The sequence below is a fragment of the Sciurus carolinensis genome, chromosome 2, assembly GCF_902686445.1.
Source record: "Sciurus carolinensis chromosome 2, mSciCar1.2, whole genome shotgun sequence".
NCBI lineage: Eukaryota > Metazoa > Chordata > Mammalia > Rodentia > Sciuridae > Sciurus > Sciurus carolinensis.
The window spans coordinates 16,173,237-16,194,861 of record NC_062214.1 but is presented as its reverse complement, the minus strand read 5'-3'; the positions used below and the strand labels follow the sequence as shown (position 1 = coordinate 16,194,861).

Here is a 21,625-nt window from a genome sequence, read left to right as displayed (position 1 = left end):
ACAGCAGCAGCAGAGAAGGCAGGACGGGCGGGAGGATGCGCAAAGAGCCAGGAGCCCTGCTCCACCTCTTCCGAGGAGGTCGTGGTCAGACCCATCCTCGGCAGCCACCTTCAGATGGGGCTCACCTGCACTGCACTAGTGGCAATACCTCTCTGAGCACGGAGTGCCATGCATGGAAAACCCTCCTTCTCTGGTTTCTCATGATCTTGAAGATTTCTCAATAGAAACCATTGATTATATTACTTTGATTCTGGATGGGAGAGTGATTTTATTTTTACTAGGTAATTTTGCCACACTCCCTTAAGATTTATGGAGGGTTTCACCAGGATTATGACAGAGTAGAGCTGGGCATTGAATATCTGTGCTCAGGCTACCATCCTGCCAATAAGGAAGTTCCACTTACTTCTAATTCTGAGCCCTGAGAGGTAAGCCAAGTTATGCTAACCCCCATTTTACAGATGGTGCAGCCAGAGCTTAGAGAAATGAAGAAAAACCCTCATCAGACCATAATATGACCTTGCTCTGTTCTGCAGACCTTCAATTATTTCCGTCTTTCTCTTCCTCTGCTCTACCACAGAACTGCACCCTAGACTGAAAGACCCTTGCATGCAGACACACTGGTCCCTCAGAGAACACGAAGACCACCTGAGGATGCTCACTGCAGATGATCAGGACTCACTTTCACTCCCTGTTTGCTCCGAACTTGCAAGGTCTCACTCTCACACACCTTGACCTTCCAGAAGAGAAGGGTATGGATAACGTGCTTTTCTCTTTTACTTGGGACTAGAGACAGAATCAGAGATAGCATCCTTCACATCCTTCCCACTCCAACCCCCAACATCAGGTTCCATCATAGCTACATATTGAGGACCACAGGATAGCCACAAATATCCCATTCTCCCTGCAGTGATCAGAGATTCTGTGCTAAGTCACTTCTGTTTGAAAAAGTAAACCGAGTGGCAACTAGAGAAATTCTTACAGGAGGGTGCTTCATACCACAGTGAAGGAAATCAGCTTAGGTTCCGACGCTGTCTTTCCAGACCTGAGACTTATTTCTAAATAACGTACATTAAAGGGTTTCTGGGTTCTAAGTTCTCTGTTAGGCATATAACTTGCCTTATCAAAGTCTCACAACTGAAGCAATGTGATATAATCTCCCTTCAATGGAATAAAAGAAACTGAGGCACAGAGAGGTGAAGTAGTGTATCCCTGATCATCCAGTTAGCAAATACCCAGCTTGGAATAAGGACCAAATTCCCTTTGGTTCTAAAACCCATATCCTTTTCACTAAATTTTAATGATGACTCTCACTTCATTGAGCTTGGCAATTTGAATTTCTTCTTTTTATCCCTCCGGAGAAAAGAGAGAGCTAGACACATATCACTTCAAGTAGAAATTCATAAATATGTAAATAAAATATAACATGCAATCAACCCTCAGGTGAAGGGAATAGAGAATCCTCTGAATCAGCAAGGATGTGGCATCTCTGTCAGTACAAAGACACTTCCACTCAGAGAACTGGCACTCTCCAAGACCACAATGAAGTGGGCTCTCAAGCAAGGGGATGCACAGGAGCAAGCAACCACATGAGAGATGTACAATCACTTGGTTTGTGGTATTGCTGATTTGTGATCCTATAATGATGTGAAGGGAGCTCCCTGGGGTCTGGTTCAAGGACTTTTGGGGACAAAGAAAAGAGGTTTCCAGGTCAGAAGAGAGACAACTTTAGCTTGCTGAAGATCTTTTTTTTTTTTTTTTTTTTTAATGAAATGAGAAGGGATATCTCCAGAAAGCAAAACCAGGACCCACACATAGGTGTTGCATGAAGGTTGATCTGGGGTAACAATAAGGATGTTACCTCCATCTGATGTCAGATGATAACTCTAAGATGTCAGTTCACAGGTGTCCAGACTATCAAAAGTGATACCTACAGAAGAGAGGCAGGGCCAGCTTGAATTGTGGTGTCTATCTCTCTCATCATCTCCCTTGCCTTCCCCATTTACTGACCTGGGCAACTATTCTCAATGTCATTGCCCTTGGATCTTCCTGTGAACCCCAGATAGTTAGTCCTAGCAGTCTGCCTGCTGTCCTTATTCTTTTGACCCTAAAGGATCATGTCCACATATGACTTCATCCCTAGTTTCACAACCACATTGACAATGGAGAGAGAATAGAATAACAACCCATGAGCTCCAGCGGTGGAATGGGCTGCCTCAGAGAGCATGAACTTACCATCAGAGGAGGCAGAGGTGGACACCCCTCAGCTCTCCTAGGACCCAACTCCTATCACTCCCTGGATGTCTGCTGTGAGGTTGTGCTAGAGAAACCATCCAATGTTCCAGACGAGAAGACCTCTGAGAGTCCTGACTACAGTATGAGCATCATGTTCTAAAATGGGACTTCCCATCAGATGGGGAAGAATAACAAAAGAATTTGGTCTCCTTTGGAGATGCGTTCCCTTGAAACGCTTCATTCATTTGAGATGCCAATCCTGGGAAGTAGACTTTGTGTTTTGTTATAACAATTCATAATCATAACTTCCACAACAATAGCAGCAAGAAATAATGATTTGTTTCATTATAGGCATCTAAAGAGCATTTTGAGCTTTTCAAAGCACTTTGATACACATTATTGCCTTTGCCCCAAGGCCTGCGTTTCAGGAAAGATGATGAATGATTAGAATGAGAACAAGGAACAAAATGATGAACACCACCAAAAAATGAATGAAGTGTTTCAAGGGAATGGCATAAAGACCGGGAATTCAATCGCTTTCATCTGGATGAAGAAGTTTCTTTGATCCTAAAGTCCCGGTGAAATCAGGCAGTTCTCATGGAAGAGGAGGCAGTTACGTAGCCCCTCCTCAGCTTCCCCTTGCCTGATTCTCACCTTTGCCTCAAACACAACATATTCAAGTCTGAACTGCTCCTTCACACATCTTTTTTGATTTCCATGTCAGGAAATGATTCTGCCACTCACCTCTCAGTCATTTAAACCAGAAGCCTGGGCTGTTGCCTTAGACTCCCTTTTACCATTGTCACAGTCCTGGATTCCCATATGACATGTTCCAGTGTCACCTGCCAGGAGTCTTGCTTCAAACTCCAGCCTTTTGGTCTGGGAGGCTCTGAAGCCAAATCCTTGACAATCTCCCTGCTCATGGGGTGGACTCTGCTTCTAGTGCCCTGAGGACATACCTTGCCCGTGACTCCTCCCTCATGGTAGAACTGGAACACAGCCCTACCTGCCTTGATGAACTGGACCCCTGGCATCTTCTTGAGATACACTTGAGCTTGTGACTTCCTGCTGCCAAGCCTCTGCCTGCTCCTAGCAGGTCCTTATTAAGCCAACCTCGACCACCGAGGTCAAGCATAGAGTTTGGCCCATAGAATGGACTCAGTAGGTGTTTGATGAAAAGGACTAGTCTCAGCTGGTCTCCACAGTTACTATCCAGTCCCACCCTCAAGAGGACTCTTGGGAGAAGAGGAAGTCCACAGGGCCAAAACACCATCAAACCACAGGGTCCCCCTGTGATATCTGTCTTAATTCCTTTGGGCTGCTATAGCAGAATATCATAAAGTAGGTGATTGATAAACAACAGAATTTATTGTTTTATAGTCCTGGAGACTGGAAAGTACAATATCAAGGTGTCACCAAATTAGGTATCTGGTAAAGGCCCAGTTCCTGGTTCACAGACCCATGTCCTTGCTGTGTCCCGATGTGGCAAAGGAGCAAAGGAGCTCCCTGAGGTCCCTGTTCTGAGATTCATGATGTAATCACTTTCCAAATTCTCCACCTCCCAATACTATCACACTGAGGATTAGGTTTCAACATAAATCTGGTGGGAGAGATGAACATTTAATTTCTAGTAACACTGATGATACTAGTCCAGGGACCACACTTTGAGAACCACACTGCTCTACACTACTCTGAGAGCACAGCTCTCTGCATGCTGACCCTGTCTTCTTCTGTAAAGTATGCTCTTTCAATACACAACTTCATGTTTGTTTTACCTCTTTTGCTGTTTTGTTGGAATCTTAACCCAGCCTGTAAATTCCTCTGGGCAGAAATTATACCTACTACACTCCACACTCTCTCGTTTTCTGTTTTGCAAAATAATGAGTACATTTCCAGTGTGATTAATAATAGAATAGGGGAAGGAGAGAAAACCCAGACTACCAATGCCAATAAAGAGCATCCACAAATGGATAGATAGCAGCCCTGGCATTCTCTTAAAAATTAATTACAAAGCAAAGAACATTCTACCATCAGTGGCATTGAGAGAAAGGAAATTACTTTTTTGATGACACACTTTGTAGAATGTGGGTTATTTAAGATTTTAGCTGTAACTTACTTAAACACCAGCATTTCTTGAAATACAATATCACAAATAACATTCCAAGTCATAATTTTTATAGTGATAGTCAGATCATTGTGTTTTCAACATGTAAAATCCATTATACAGTTGTGGCAACTGTTTGCAATAGATTGTAAATTTTTATTGAGATGATCATCTTGCAATTGAATTTCCAAATGTATTATATGATCATCAGCAAATAAGTCCATGGGGGCTGCTAAAGTACTTTGAATATCATTTATAAAGATCAAAACCCCTGACAACTTTTACATCTACCCCGTGGAAAGAGAGAAGTCTCATCAGTAGAATCAGATCAATTATTTTTATGGATGACGATTGCATTGCAAAACGGAGATAAGGTATTATCCAGTTTAATAACATACCCTTATGTCCTTTTAAAGTAGTAAGTTTCATAATCAGGTTTCAATGAGGAATTTTACCAAAGGCCAGTTTTGAAAATAATTTTTAAAATGGCATCTCTGTTCATCATAGTGGTTCAATAAATTTCAAAGCAATATTTCCAAGAAATGGAAATACTTCCCTTGGCTTACGTACTACGAGATATACTTCTGAGATACTTAGGGATGGTTACAGTTAATTCTGCTAGAGCATGCACATTTATTTCCAAAACAGTTGAAAACTCAAATTTGTTCTAAAACACCTGATCGATGAGGGAGCTGTTTAAGCGAAATGCAAATTACGAGTTTTCTTGTGAATAATTTTGTATTCGGAAAACACTGGTGAAGTACAAAACCGCATCCAGCCAGACCAAGATGCACAGGACACACACACCCACGTACCTCCCAGGCCCACCTGTTCCCTAAGTTTACCAGGCGTGCTAGGAGCCACACCCATCAGTATCTGGTCTACACCCTTCCATTAGTCTCAGAGGGTCATCCTGCCTGCACTTCACAGTATCTCACAGGCTGCGACCCTCTGACTCCCACTCCTGCAGGTGAACTTCAGGTCCTTCTCAAGGTCATCCACCACAGGTATCCTGGTGTTCATGCATGTCTTAGCCATTGAACAGGTGTAAAATTGTGCCGCCATTTTTAATAGCTTCTCTTTTTGTGTGTCATGGATGAAGTATGGGGTTCTCTTGACCCCATTTTTTTCTCATAAACTGTATGGTATTCATTGCAGTATAGGGCACAGAACAGTGGTCATAGCAGAGCTGACATACTTTCTGTTCCATGATGCTGTTCTGATGGATCCTCCACTTCCCCCACCCCAGAAGCCATCAGTGACTCCTTTTCCTTTGGAAACCAATGCTGCCTGCTTCCCTGAATGGCCCCTCCCCACAGTACAGCAGCCTCAGCTTTGTACACCCCACCCATGGTATCTACCTCTCTGTTCATCTTAGCATAACCAGAGATCCAGGGCATTAGAGTCAGAAAACCTGGGTGCAAATCCTGACAATGCCATTGGCCAACTTTGGATAAAAAGTTTAACAATACTGAGCCTCAATTCCTTCAGTGATAGAAGTACTTACAGTGAATGGTTACTTAGAGTGGAAAAATTAGGAAATACTGTGATTTGAACAAAAACAAAACAACTACATCTACTTCTTCTAATTTCTTGAGTTGCATTCAGAGCCAAGAACATCTCAGAGATACAGTCACAGTCAAAAGTCCCTTATTTAAAATACAGGCAAAGCCAGGAGGCCTCAGAAATACAATTGGATCCAAAAGACCCTCCCATACACAGCCCCAGCCAGCAAACTCTTCAGCAACATCCAGAAACTTCAGTGAAGCAGCTCCAGAATCCCAAGGAGATACAGTAGCATCCAGAGAGGACTTACAGGAATAGCCCCAACCTAGACTTGGGTAAGGGCCAGGAGCCTCAGAGGATTCAGAATCAGAAAACTCTTAGGGACTAAGGCAGTTCCAGAATAAACCTTGAGACACCCTCAGAACCAGGAGGCACTGAAGACATAGTTGGCACCAGGAGCTCCTCAGAGACAAAACTAGAAGAACCAGGAACCAACAGTGAAATGAGCAAATCCAAAGGGCACAGGCCTAGTCACGGATCTTGAAGGACAAAGTTGGAAACTGACACATGCTAGATACACAACCAAAATCAGAAGGCCACAGGGATATACTCTAAATGAGGTTTTCAAGGGACACAGTAAGAGCCAGAAACCCTCAGAGAACCAGAGCCAGAAACCCTCAGAGAAGCAGGGCCAGGAGCCCTCAGAGAATCAGACCCAGGAACCCTCAGAGAAGCAGAGCCAGGAGCCCACAGAGAAGCAGGGCCAGGAGCCCGCAGAGGCATTATGAGCAGTAGAAAGCCTCTGACCAGACAGGACATCCGGGGTTCTCACAGCCACACCAACAGAGCAAGTGTCCCATCAAAATACTGCCAGAACCAGGAACTTCTCCATGACATAACTCGCTGGTCAGGAGGTTCTCAGAGCCAGGAGGCCCTCAAAGGCAAGACCAAGACCTGGACTGTCTTGCTCCACAACAGGAAGCACACTCGCATCATAGACATTTAGGACCCATCTGTCACAGAAAGGCAAGAGGAGTACCAGAAACACCACGGCTCTCCAGGGGGCTGAGCAGAAGGAGGCACTCACCGGCACATTTGGTCCTGGTGGTGAGGGGAGGCCCTGGTGGTCCTGTGCCACCCTCGCCGGGTCGTGTGAGCAGCACCCGGATCTCGTACTCCACGTCGGGGTCCAAGTGCCACAGCTTGTAGTTGGGAGAGTCGACTATGTGGGTCTCGGCCCAGGTGCCGGTGGTGGTGCGGTACTCCACCTCCTTCAGGATGATGGGGCCGTCCCCGATGATGGAGTTGGCGTTGGGCTTGATCCACAGGTAGGTGGCCCCCACAGCCAGCAGCTCCGGGGGGGCGATGGGGGTGGGAGGCTCTGCAAGACAAGCAATCGGCACAGGGCTTTCAGCCTGCGTGGTCTACACGAGAGAAGCCAAGCAAGTGAGGACGAGGGACAGAGTCCAGGCACAGCCACATGAAAGAGCCCTCGGCCCCTGGTGAACACGTTCACCCTCCTTTGATTTTCAGGTGTCTGTCAGGATTTACCCTAATGGACGTTCATTCAGAATCTATAGTCAACACCTACCAAATCTCCTTCACTGAAAGAAAATAAAAAACAAAAAGGAAGGAAAGAAGACAATGTGGGAAATGGTTTTGCCACCATAGGGCAAGGCCCCTGGAGGAATCCTCTGTCTCCTATCCTCAGAAGAGAACTGCCTTTACTATAAAGTGAGGTTTGACACAAAACTCAGGGGAGTCTATAGTTCATAAACATTTTTACATCCAAACACATAGATTGTTAGTAGAATTCCTCCCCGGATGGTGGTATGAGCCTAGGTAGAATAAGGACGGTGGCCCAACAAGAATTCAGCTTCTCCCACACTGTGGCCGGTTCCTTTCTTCTAGCAGAGAAAGAGCCCCTGGCCACAGTGGACCCAGCGGGAATCCAAGGTCAAAGGTAAAGTCCTGCTGAGTTAACTGCTCAGGGTTGCTACCTGCCTTCCATGAAGTTTCACATCGTCAGCTAAACACACCAGAGTTTCAGTAGCATTTATGGTGACCAACTGGCCAAGCTGCAGAAAGGAATTACTTCTTTTGTACTTATGTGTGTGCACATGTGTGTGTGTGAAGCGGGTAGTGGGCTTTGAACCCAGGGGCATTTTCCACTGAGTTACATCCCCAGCCCATTTTTAAATATTTTATTTTGAGACAGGGTCTTGCTATGTTGCTCAGACTGGCCTCCAACATGGGATCCTCCTGCCTCAGCCTCCTTGGTACCTCAGATTATAGGCACGGTCACTGTACCCAGTTCTTTTCAATTTTTTAGAGACCAGGAAATTTCATACATGATATTTTATTTACTTCTTAGGCAAAATTATCACCTCTATGTAGATGGGTGAAAATCTGGGAACCCAAGTAATCAGATCATCTAACCAAGGTCAAGGCAGGAAGAAACTCATATCTGCATGACTTCCCAGATGGGCTCTCCCTCTGGAAGGCTGTTTGCCTCTTCATATCCCTATTAAACACTAAACTAATAATGCTGGTTATTTTTAACAAATGGCAGTGAACAATAATGAAGAAAATGAAAGGAGAAATAAGCCCTCTTCCCTACCACCCAATGTAATAGTCATTTTAATTTCTCTGGTTCCTTCCAATTTTTATTCATATACTTACAATTTTAATGTGGCTATAATAACTCAGAGGTCCAATGCAGAGTTGTTTCTCTCCCTTCATTTATTACCTCCCAAGGGCTTGGTTTATATGTTACATGGACTTTACTGTCACTGTCTTTAATAGCTACAGAATGATCCATCAGGTCAGCACCCTACCTATGCCACCATTGTTGGACACATGAGTTGTTCAAAATTCTGCTATGGTAAATGATGCTATAGTGAACATCTTCATGCAAAGGATTTCAGTCCTTCTTGTCTGATATTGTCTTAGACCAAATGCCAGGAATGGGGTCATCTATCAAGGGGAATGAATGAGTCAGTGATTCCTGAGGTCAAATAAGAAGGTGGGATTGAGGAGGTACTTAGTAACAGAGTGCAATGCGGATTGATTCAAGAGCATATCACTACTGGAAAGTCTCCGGGTTACTCCTATGGATAAAGGTAGGTATGAGTTTTAGTTTGGAACTCAGGTGAGTGCTTTGGGGTAGACACTCATTCAGCATTTCTCTTCTAATTAATTACCTAGCAGCAGAGACTCTCCAGAAACAGAGTAATTTGCTATGAAACAGGGGTGGAGGATATTTTCTCAGTGTGACTTGAAGCGAACCTTAAGGGACAACTTCAGATTGCCTCTATTATAGCCTGCCATTTGGTCAGAGAAGGAAATTAAGCAGATTAGTCAAGCTAGATGCTTTTCTTTACAAAGCCATGGAGGTTATTACTCAAGACCTTGTTATCTCAAAGGTGTTTGCAAATTGATTTTTGGATAATTTGTTCCAGGTAGAGAAGTTAAGTTGGCAGGCAGATAATTTCTGGGCTCATCCTTTGTGCATTTTAAATATACAGACCCTTTGATCACCATTATCAACTCTCTGGAGTTCCCATCAGTCTCCAATGAGGCCCCCAGGGTGATATTCGGTAGCTCTGTGATGACTCTGCCTAATTCCTTAATATAATTATTCACAGACTGACCCTGGACAGAATTAAGAACAGCAGACTTTAATGCTTTGGGGGCCCAGCAAGTGGTTACATTAAGTCCTCTTCCATTGACTTTCTACCATGGTTTTCTGCTCTTCTATTTCAGATATCAGCATTTTCAATTTCTGATCATCAGAAAGAAAATAAGGTTAATCTTTCCAAATGTTGTCTCTTCTCACATGTTTCTAATGGTGGGCCAAGTATAACAACAAACATCTCTGTTGAGTGTATATGTCCCATCTCAAATGACTTGTGGGTTCCCAAGTTCACACACATGCAGACTAGTCATTGAGACCAGTCATTGTGGTTCTCTCACCCTCCGTCCCCTCCAGGATAGATCGTGTATGCTCATCACCACGTCTCTGTTTCTGGAACCAAGAAGTCATTAGATTATTGCTTTGTTTTGTTCTTTTCCTTTCAGTGATGCATTGATTTAGAATTGGCAGTCTTCTTTTTTTTCTGTTCAACTTTGTTGCTATTTATTTTTTAGTGAAGTATAATTTACCTATAATAATGTTCTTCTAATACCCCAAAATGTTTCCCCTGTACCTTTGTCCTTCCTGTCCCCTCCTCAACTCCTTGGTCTGAGACAATCACTCCTTTTTTTAATTTTTAAAAAATATTTTCTAATTAGTTGTACATTGACAGTAGAATCCATTTATACATTTTGATAGATTGTACATAAATGGAGTGTAATTTCTCATTTTCCTGATTATATATAATGTAGAATCACATTAGTCATGCAGTCATACATGTACATGGGGTAATAATGTCTGTTTCACTCTACTATCATTCCTATTCCCATACCCCTTCCCCTCCCTTCACTCCCCTCTACCTAATATAAAGTAACTCTGTTCTTTCTTATCCACCCACAACTTATTGTGAATTAGCATCTGCATATCAGAAAAGGACTTAACATCAACATACTACAGTGATACAGCCACATCAATGTTTATAGCAGCTCAATTCGCCACAGCTAAAATATGGAACCAGATGAATGGATAAAGAAAATGTGGTATATATACACAATGGTATATTACTCAACTCTAAATAAGAATAAAATTATGGCATTTGCTGGTAGATGGATGGAATTGGAGAATATCATGCTAAGAACTGGCATTCTTAACCATGCATATGGACAGGTGGTTCATAGAGATAGAAGCAGGAGTCAGGTACAGAACATATATATTAAGCAGTGCAATTTTTAAAATGCATAGCAAAATCATGTTTATTTGTATCAATTCTCCTTTAATATCTGAGATGAACTCTCCTATAAGATAATTCAAGAAATGTCATAGGGCCATAAAATCCAATTTCCATGACGAGAGCGATCCAGAGACCACTAGAGTCATCAGGAAGGAGACAGAGACCCAGGGAGAGCTGGGTTAAGCCAGAAGACAGTGGGAGGGGAGCATCAGAGTTCAAGGCCGATGACTGCCCCTTCCCTTCCCCTCTTATACTTGAGATGTTTGTGGAATTAACCAGAAGGGTCATTAAGGAAAATCTAAACCAGTAGTTTTCAATTTTTGGTAATACATAGGTCCTGAAAATCTGGTGGGAAATTCTAGACACTCTTCAGAAAAATGCACATCAGCACATTACCTTGAGGTCTGTACACCATTTCAGGGATGCATGAAACCTTCTGAAACCCCTGCACTTAACCCCCACAGGGTCTATGCTGAGAGCAGAGGAAATACCTGTGACCCAGCAGCTGGGAAGATGCTACTAAATATTAGTTGGAACTGAATCTCAGAAGAAGGTGCAGAACTTGGAAGAAATGAGTCTCTGACCTTGTACCACTAACCTCCAAGTAATTCTGTTGTCACCTTCATTCAGATCTTGAATCCCCAATAGTTTCCTAAAAACCAGTTGGGCAGACACATGGCAGTTCTTGTCTGTGAGTCTTTTCACACATGACACAACCACCCCCTCTCTTTCTCTGACCCCGCAAGGTCAACTGTGCAAAGCCAGGAGTAACTCTGACATCTGATGGCATCTATGCTCACAAAATTCAGAAACAATCAAGAGGAAATTTGCCCTCTAGGAAGCTGCGACCTGAGCTGAGAGATGGTATCTGTGCCTTCCAGTCAGACATCAAAGCACGGTGAGGACAAGGACCTTGTGAGCTGACCACGGGGCCTGGGCAGCGGCTGCCAGAGCTCTCCTACGACATGTAGATGGTGAAGTGACCTCTGGATGTGATTCAGCCTCGTCCTCAGGCAGCAATCTCCAGACCAATTCTGTCTTTCTTTTCCCTGCTGTGAGCATTTGTAACAGTTTGACTCCCAGAAATTTCCACAGAGAGCAAAAGTGCTTCAAATAGCCCATGATCGAGCGGACTGTGTGTGTGTATATCGTCTGCTCCAGTCAGAAATCAAACATTCTGAGAAAAACTCTATGTATCTAAGATGTGCAGTGAGCGTGCCATGGCTCAGGTGGGGATGACCAGGCCTCCAACGCTTCCCAATGCCCCTTCCCTTCGCCGGGTTGCTTTCCTAACTGCATTTCGACTCCTGAATCACAGAGGTGCCCAGGAACACCCCGCCCCACCCACCCCACCTGCCAACAAGGGCACCTAACAGACACTCACTTCCACCAACCTCACTTCCATTCTCTTGTGAATGCTATTTCTCCCACCTGGACCAGCTTCCCTTGCACCTTTAACTGAACCACACCCCTTGTCTTCCAAATCTGCTGCACAAATACTTGGTTATATAGATCACAGGACTGGGCACGAAGATGTCCCACACTGCATAGATAGTCCACGGGTTTGTAAGCAGTGCTACTTCTTTTAAAAATGGCTGAAGGATCCAAAGATGAATGGACACTCAGCAGGGTCAGTATGCTGGCCTTACCAGATGTGTAACCCTAGACTGGCCCCCCAATCTTTGTAGTTCTCAATGTTTTCACCTTGAGGATGGAAGACTGTTTTATGATTCAAGTTGTAAAAGTCTCTAAATTCTCTACTAGGCCCACAATGATTCCCTGTGTCCTCACTGGCTCTATCCTGACGGGAGGTCTCAGCAGTAGCCTGACTCCTTACTGTCCTCTGGACTGAGAAGAGACAGCATTCTATCCACTAGTAGGTGCCCACAGAAATGAGTTTTTAAGTCCTTGCCTGATATACAGTCAATGGTCAAAAACATTTGATGTCTTATTTACGTGAATAGAAAATTATTTAATAATTTTTCCTAAAACAAGAGTTTTGGGGAAGCAACAAAGAAACTGAATAAGCATGAGAAGGAGAACATTACAGAGAATGGTCATCCAGGTCAAGCATTGCAAGTATTTAGGAAAAAAGGCATCAGACAATTAGCACTGAGCAGTAATCAAAGACATAATTAAAGAAAACTTTTCTGAAATAAAGACCTGAGTTTGCAGACTATGAAGAACACAGTGGGTTCCAGATGAGATTCATGATAAGACTCAAGCTTAGGAAGGGACTGGCGATATTTATTAAACATAAGACTCAAGAAAAAGTTCCAAAAGCATTTAGAAGAAATAATCTGTCCATCAAAATAAAATAAAAAAAGACTACAAAAATGAGTTCAAAGACTTGATCATTTCAATTTGAAACACTGGTATGTGATGAAGAAGATGGTGATAATAATAAGTATGAATGACAGCAGTGTCAGTTACCACACACCGCACATTCTGAGGCACCTGTCACTGCTCTCAGTACTTTCAAATAGTAATTGATGTAATTTTCACCCCAACTCTACGGGTAGATACTAATGTCATTTACATATTTCTAAAATGAAGAAAGAGATGCATATTAAATAACTCAACCAATAACTCAAACAATCCATCATTCAAGAGCAAGGATTGGGAACAGGGCAGCCTGCCTGCTGGTCTTCACTCCCAACCATTATTATGTGGATGATGGTAAGGCACACACGCGAGTTTTACAGGAAAGTTTCATGTGCGAAGCATGTTATAGCCAGACAAGTTGTGGTGCATTTGTAAAGTCCATAGAAAGACACTCCAATTCTCAAAAATGCAGAAAAAGTACTGTCTACTTGCTCTTCCTTAGAAGAAAATGACAGGAAGGTACACCCCAGTGCATCTCGGGATGGATCATGCCATCGCCTCCGGGATGAGGATCTGGGATACTAGAAGGATGGGTCCTGTGGGATGGCTAGCTAATGAAAGACCCTTCTTTCTAATATCCTGGAAGAAAAGAGCAACCTCATGCCAGACTGAGTGGGTCACAGCCCACGCTGTAAGAAGGCAGAACTCCACGCCCTTCTTCCAGATGGCATTTAATTAGCACTTAAGAACAAGCTGCTTCGCTATGAAGGGTCAACCATGGCTTTGGCGATCATCCTGAAAATGGACACCACAAGTTCCTCTGGAAAGGTCTCTTCCTCAGAACTCTCCATAGGTACAGAAGTCCAACTTCAGCTAAATTCAAGAAAATAAAATCTCACCTACTTAAGTCCATTAAAATACCTAGATATTAATATACTGACATGTTGATATTTTTCTTAAGGTTGTAAGGAAAGGGACGATTTCTTTCCTTTTTTTTCTTTTTCTTTCTTGTTTTTCTGAAAACATCCTCCAATAAGCCTTTATTGGTTGTCAATTATAAAGATAAGCATTTTAAGTAAATAAGATATCTTATATTTCAAACTTTTGTATGTGAGTATGACCCCTGGTATTAGTTCCCTGCTCTCAACCACTAGCAGACTTCACAGTCAATCTCCTCTCCCATCTCCCCAGGAACTAGGTACCAAGACTCAAGTACCAGGACTCAACTATACCATCTGTCCAGCCAGCTCCCCACTAGCTCACTAGCAAGGAGAGATCCTGGCCACTCCTGGCCACTGCTCAAGGAAATCCATCTGCATTGAGAGTTGACCTTCAAACAGTCCTGTGATCATAACAACTAACAGTTTATAGTGTTTTCCTCCTTCGTTTCCTTATAGTGACCCATGTAGTTTCACCTCCATGGGTTGTGAAGACACAGAATAAGAATGCTCGCTAAGGATGGGCCACATGCCAGGTACTGTGCTGAGAACTTTAGATGCACTGTGTCACTTAATCCTTACAAACGCATTAGAGCAGGTGCTATTATCAATCCCATTTTATAAATTAAACAAAACAGAAAAAGCAAACCTCAGGCTTAAGGAGATTAATTGATCACGATTACAAGGCTAGTAAGAGAAGGAACCAGCTTTCGATCTTGAAGATTCCAGAGCAGTGCTTGTATTCACCCCACTATACTAGCTCCTGCTAATAGGATTCCTGTGGTTAAGGAAGATTAAAGTACCTTGTCCAAGGCTACAAAAATGGGTGAGGAGAAGTCAGATCTGGAACTACCTAGCACCTTGATAAGCTGGCAGTAGTAACCATAGACATGGAGGGAATACAGGAAATCATTGTCCTACCTCCTTAATTTCCTAGCATGTGCCTGTGACTTAGCTTGAAGACCTACAGGGATAAGGAGCCCACTCTTGTCCACACAACAGGTTAAGACTTTTAATAGTGAGCGAGCACATGCCTGGCCTCCAAGAGACATCTCTCACCTTTCCAGGTTCACAGTCCACTAAGCTCCATTCACCCTCCCAACTTCACATACAAGGTACATGAAAGTAATAGATGTCTTTGCTTGTGCTGTTCTGTAGATCACTCTTCCTTTTCTCCAGATAACTCACCTTTTCTTGTCCTTAAAGATTAAACATTCTTCTGGGATGACCCCCTGGATATTCTCACCCCTAAACCATGTTCTCTGTATTCTGTGGTGTTTTAGCAGAAGGTCCCAACAAGCAGAGCCTGAGACAAAGATACTGTGCAAGTGACTGGTTGGCGGAGACGTTCCAGAAGGAGGCAGGATAGGGCTGAACAAGGATGGGATTCTGATAGCAGACTAAGTTCCACCTAATCCCACAGGAGCTCCGGACACAAACCAGACCACAGGTTCAGTCTCTCACTGAGGCAAGGGGACCAGAATTATGTGTCCATATTGGCTATCAGTTGCTCTGGGGAGTAAAGACATCACTCCGCTTCCCCAAATGAGCAGCTCTCTCATGGCTAAGGACAGTGATTCTGAGTGGACTCTTCCTAGGATTTCTGTAACAATGGACCACAAACTGGGTGGCTCAAACAGCAGTAATGTGTTGTGTTGTAGTTCTAGAGGTTGGACATCTGAAATCAAGGTGTCAGCAGGACCGTGCTGCCTCGGCAGTCTCTAGGGAAGAATCTTGCTTGCCTCCTCTAGCTTCCGATGTTCCATGAATCTTCCTTGGCTTTTCCAGCATCATTCCCATTTCTGCTCATGTCTGTGCACAAATTCCTCTTCCTATGAGGACCCCAGTCATATTGGATCTGGGCCCACTCTACTCTATTTGACCTCATTTTAACTTGAATCATATCTGCAAAGATCCTATTTTCAAATAAGTTCACGTTCCAAGGTTTCAGGAAGAACAAGAATTTGAAGGGAACATTATTCAACCCAGTACAAGAGGCAACTATAATCCTTTAGCTGCCAATACTCATGGTGACAGGAGACAGGTACACAGAGACTGACAGCATGCTCTGCCATAGAGAGACTTCTCTTTGGTGTTTTCTGGGAACATGCTCATCACAGAACTTGTACACCCTATGTAGGCTACCAGATCTGTCTCTCCAGACTGTGAGATATTCAAGGGCATGGACCAAGGGCATTTTTTCCAGTGTTCCCAGGTCCTCGGATGAGTCTTCTTTATGCATCTCCCTAATAAGATGGTCCTTGAGAGCAGGAGCCATGGACCCTTACTGTTGGATTTTCTGGCACAAATACTGTTAGTTCTTAGGATCCTAAGCAATTTATTTCTGTGATGTGGTTTCCACTCTTTTACTATCCTCATCATATCTGAGTCTGTCTTAAGCTGAAATTCTAGAATCAGAATTGAATGGGTTTCAATCCCAGCTCTGCTACTCTTAGCCATATGTAGTAGATGTTGGTGGCACTCAGCCCATATTCCCTTGACCTATCCCAGAGACCCTTGCAGTCTTCGTGGTTAGCACCCCCATGCACAGATGACTGCTAACCTCTAGCACCAACATCTCTCTCTGCCAAGTGACTCTTCACTGCCATAGGATTATGCTTGTAAGACAGACTGATGTGCCAAGGTATTACCACTCCCAGGTATTACCATTCCCAATGGAATGGTTTTACTCGGTCTTTTAAATGACTCTGGTTGGATTAAGCATTGGATATTCCCAGGGCTACCAAGTTATTAATATACTCCTTAGAGGTCTTCCTCCTATGCCTCACTTCCACTCCTTTTTTACCAATATTCACTTCAACTTCCAGATAAACTACTTTCAAGTCTTTGTCTCAGGATTTTTGGAAAAATCCAACCTAACATATTATGAAAAGCAAGGCAAGTTACTTAACCTTCCTGTGTCTCAAATGCTCCAACTGTAAAATGGGGATAACAACAATACTTCTTCTATGGGGGATACCATTAAAGATTGAGTAATCATAATATTTGATACCCCTAGAACAGTCCTAGCACATAACGAGGACACCTTGTTGGCTACAAATATCATCCCGCTCCCACTCAGCCACTGGTGGCCAATTCAGCTGTCAGTGGGAAGTGAGGTGGTGACTCCATTCTGTGCTCTCCATATGGAGACAAAAACATCCCATCAAATACTTTCCCCTTCCTATGTCAGGATAAAGAGGGCCCATTGTAATGTCAGGAGGGTATCCCGACCAATATTTCTGCAAATAAATTTAAGAACTTATCATGGTTTGGGTACGAGGTGTCCCTTCAAAGCTACTATGTTAATACAGGACTGTTCAGAAGTGAAATGATTAGATTATGAGAGCTGTTATCTAATCAGTGGATTAATCCATTTGATGTATTGATAACTTGATGAACTAACTAGATGGTAACTCTAGGCAGGTGAAGCATGGCTGGAAGAAGAAGTAGGTCACTGTGGACATACCCTTGGGGTTTATATTTTGTCCCTGACGTGTGTGTGTGTGTGTGTGTGTGTGTGTGTGTGTGTGTGTGTGCCTCTGCTTCCTGGCTGCAATAAGCTAAGCAGCTTCCTCCACCACCCCTTCCACCATGATGTTCCACTTCATCTGGGGCCCCCAGTGATGGAGTCGGCCTCCATGGACTGAACTTCTGAAATCATAAGCCCAAAATAAACATTTTCTCCTCTAAGTTGTTCTTGTCAGACATTTTGGTCACAGAGACAGAAAGCTGATTAACACAGAGCTCAGCCTCAGTCTACTTAACACAGTTATGCTGCAACCCATGAAGTCATTTAGAAATGCATAATTCAATAATGACCTAGCACTAGATGAGATTTTATGACCTGTAACACCCCATCTGCACAGCCCCGACTGCTCTTTCTCCCCCAGCAACTCCTCATTTTCAAAATCACTCTTTGCTGGGCCACTTCCCAAAATTAAGAGCAGAGTAATCGCTCTAGAAGAGCCTTTCTTTCCTTGCCTGCTAATCAGGAGTTCACAGAAAGCTTGAATCAAGAGTCTGTCTTCCCCAGAGAGGCAGCCAGGAAAACCAGGATTGTAAAGCTACAAAATAAGAGGCCACACTGCTGAAGCATCTTGTCCCAGAGCAGTTAAGGTCCTCACACAGCCATTCCTTGCTTCTCTGTCTCATTTGCCCAGCAGCCCTGCCATGAAGAATTGGGTAGAAGGAACTCATGCCTTCTCCAGTTTGGATCTCTGAGTTTCAAAGATGTCCTGATCTATACCCGACATGATGGTGAGGGTTATTGTTATTGTTACAGGCCAGGTAACTAATTCTCCCAGTGCTATGGGTCTAACACTGTACGAAGATTTATTATCTGAACTCACTTATTCCTCATATCAGGCCATAAGGTAAGTACTATTACAGTCATACTTTACAGAGAAGGAAATTAAAGAAATGTGTTAGTTATTTATCTCTGGTCTTTTTAGCTTTAATTCTGCTTTTATAATCAGTTCTGTGACCCTGAGGCTGGAACTTCTCAAACTAGCCTATTTCCAGACTCCTTGGCTACCTGGTAATGGTTTCATCTTAAAGATAGGACCCTCTAGAAGGAGACTAGGAAGCTGGAAGAGAAAAGGAGATGCTCTCTTCCTTTATCAAGGTTATTCCAGCAACAGGGACAGCTGCACTCCAGGCTTCAATTCTTCTGGTCCCTTGGAATCCATATCACAGCATCTCTTTAGAGATACCAGCAGAGGAAGCAGTCATATCCTTATGGTCGAGGAAGAAACTTCCTCCTCAGAAGTTCCAACACTAGCTCTAAAGGACTCCTCCTTCAGGACCCATAACTCCAGCCCCATTTCTTTTGGTTATCCAGTCCCAGGTGTAGTAGCTGCTTCCTGCCATTCTTGGTTACTCTGCTATTCCACTTTTGCTCTGGCAACCTTCCACCACGTTTGCAATGAATTCTCATCAGGAACCCTGTTTGAAATACCTGTTGTGGTTTGGGGATTCCTGAACCCTGACTAATACAGATAGATATTATAATCATTTTCATTTTCTACATGAGGAAACTAAGGCACAAAAGTTAAGTAACTTTTCTGAGGTCATACAGCTAGTACATAGTGGAGCTGGGATACCCAGGCTGCCTTGCCCTAGAGGCTGTGATTTTAACTAATGCACCGAATTGCTCCAGTGTTCTCAACCCCCACATCAGCCACAGAGCAAAGCAGGTAGATGACAGCTGGTGAGATAAAGTCTTTTGTTCAACAAACAAGCTCTAAGGGTTGACTCTGCTGTGTTCTGAAGATAGTGGGTCAAAGCAAATGGTTGTCTCTACCCTAGAAGAACCTAAGATACTAGAGAGTGAAACAGATTCAAAATCAATGAGCTACAGAATAAAATGATAGTGGCTTGGCAGTAGTAGGTCCAGGGTCTCATGGACTCAGAGGAATGGAGTGCACAGAATAATAGCACCCAAAGATGTCTAAACCCTAATCCCCAAACTTCTACAGCAAAAGAGACTCAGAAGATGTGATGAAGGCAGGGATTATGAGTGGGGAGAGTATCCCCGATTATACAGGCGGGTCCAATGTAATCACAGGGTCCTTATGAGTGAAGAAGGGAGGCAGCAGTCAGAGAGAGAGACAGAAAGATGCTCCTCTGTGACTGTGCAGAGGATGCAAGCGATCACTAGGCAGGGAAAGCAGGGACCTCTAGTAACTGGGAAAGACAAGAGAATGGATTCTCCACTAGAATCAAAGGAACACGGGATGCCTTGCTGAGCCCTCTGATAACAATACTCTAAGATAACAAACTTGGGTTGTTTTAGGCTAGGGAGTCCATGGCAATACATCGCAGCAGTAATACAGGGGGAGATGTCAAGATCAGGTGGAGTCAGTGAAGGCTTTCTGGAGAATTCAAATCCTGAACCGGGTCTTAAAAAGAAAGGAGAAGCAAAAAGGAATCAGGAAGTAGACCTTCACAGAAATGAGAAAAGACCTGGTCACTCTTGCTAAAACTCATGAGAGGAGGGGAGACAGCACAAAGTCAGAGACAGTGGGAGGGACCAGATCTGAAATGGTCTCCATTCTGAGGCTTTGAAAGCAGTCATGTGACACAGGCACATGTTCATTTGGGACAAGTCCTTTGACTGTAGGGTAGAGAAGGGGTCTTCTGGAGAGGGATAAGAGTCAGGGACCAATAAGGAAGTCGTGTCAGTTACTGAGGGGAGAGATGATTCACAGGCCTAACACCATGGCCATGGGGTTATATGGCAGAGTCAGAAGAGGTAGCAGAGGTTTGGGAGACTGAGAGACAGGACCTGGTCACCGAGTGGATGTGAAGGATAAAGGAGATGGGGCTGATGCTAGGCTAGGCTTCAACAGGCTGGGTAAATCCTGGTAGAGTCTTTCTTTGACTTGGTATGGTGCTCGCTTGGTCCACATGAATGGGTATCTAAGGTCCCCAGCCTAGTATCCTAGCTCTACCAGCTTTCCATACCAGGCCCAATTCCCTATATTTTGTCCCAGTGCATTTTTAATTCATTTTCACTACAAAGGGTAGTGTGGTGCGTTGGAAATGCAGGATCAGAGACAGATTGACTTACAACTCTACCAATTAATTGTGTAACTTTGGGCAAATTACATAAACCTTAGAGCCTCAGATTCTTCCCATGTCAATCAGAGTAACAGAGCTCATCTCACTGGGTTCTTGTGAAGATCGAATGTAAATGTCTGAAACAAGACAGGCCTTACAAAAGTGTGAGTTATTCCTTTCTCCCCATCTCTACTGGCCTTGGTTTCTTGCACTGGTCTTTCTTGCCAACCCAGAACCCTCTCCATTAATCTCTCCTCCCAAGCATCTGAGCACTTGGGGCATTCTGGACTCATGTCTGAGGTGATAATATCAATTTCGCCTTCCACGCATGAGAAAGTCACTAATCTCCCACCGGGACCAGCAACTCACAGCCGACAAGCATTGGGGAAAAACATGGCAAGGCCTTACCAGAGTAGGTCTGAGAAAAACCAAGAGCAGAGGAAAAGGATGTGCAGACAGCAAGGGAAGAAACACCGCAATTCAGGGCAACCTGAGACCAGGCAGCTCCATCAGTTGCTATGCTACCAGCCACAGAGAGAAAGGGACACACAGAAGGGGGCTGGGGCTTTAGAGATACTGTTATTGTGCAAATTTCTCTCCTTGGCCTATCCCTATGTGCAATGGGGAGATGCATAATTAGTCTCTAAAGCTGCTGAAATGGCTAGAAGTGACTGGAAGTATTGACTTCTCTGAAGTGTCAGGGAGGGGGGTCCAGATGGATTAAGAGGCTTATCCATAGAGCCTACTCAGTTTGTGGGGAGAGTTTAAGAGATGATTGGCCCCTTTATGTAAAGGAACTGAAAAATTAGCTTCTTCCAAATCCCTCCTCATTCCTCCAGGGCTGCCTGCATGCTCTGCCGTACCCAGCTGAAGACAGTGAGCAGAGCCTAAATAACTGCTCTTTGGCAAAGGATCTTAAAACAAAGAATACATGGAGGCCCCATAGACAGGATGCCTTTTCCAGAAGCCACAAGGCTGACAACGTTCATGGACCTGAGATCTGAAAAGAGAAGTAATGGTTTCATGTGGGTGCCCTCCACAGGCCCCGGCAATGAGGTGCTTCTGTAGCTGGAGATAACGTGAGGAGTCAG

The 21,625-nt window shown here is 43.8% G+C and overlaps 1 protein-coding gene across 8 annotated transcripts in view; it reads right to left on the bottom strand.

The window, feature by feature from the left end:
- The window catches only part of Ptprt (protein tyrosine phosphatase receptor type T), a 1,023,334-nt gene that overhangs the window by 556,045 nt on the left and 445,664 nt on the right, over positions 1 to 21,625 (bottom strand). For all 8 annotated transcript variants that reach the window (XM_047539644.1, XM_047539637.1, XM_047539640.1 and 5 more), the window contains exon 7: positions 6,930 to 7,223. In XM_047539644.1, the coding sequence (XP_047395600.1) occupies positions 6,930 to 7,223 (294 nt within the window). The remainder of the gene's footprint in view (positions 1 to 6,929; positions 7,224 to 21,625) is intronic.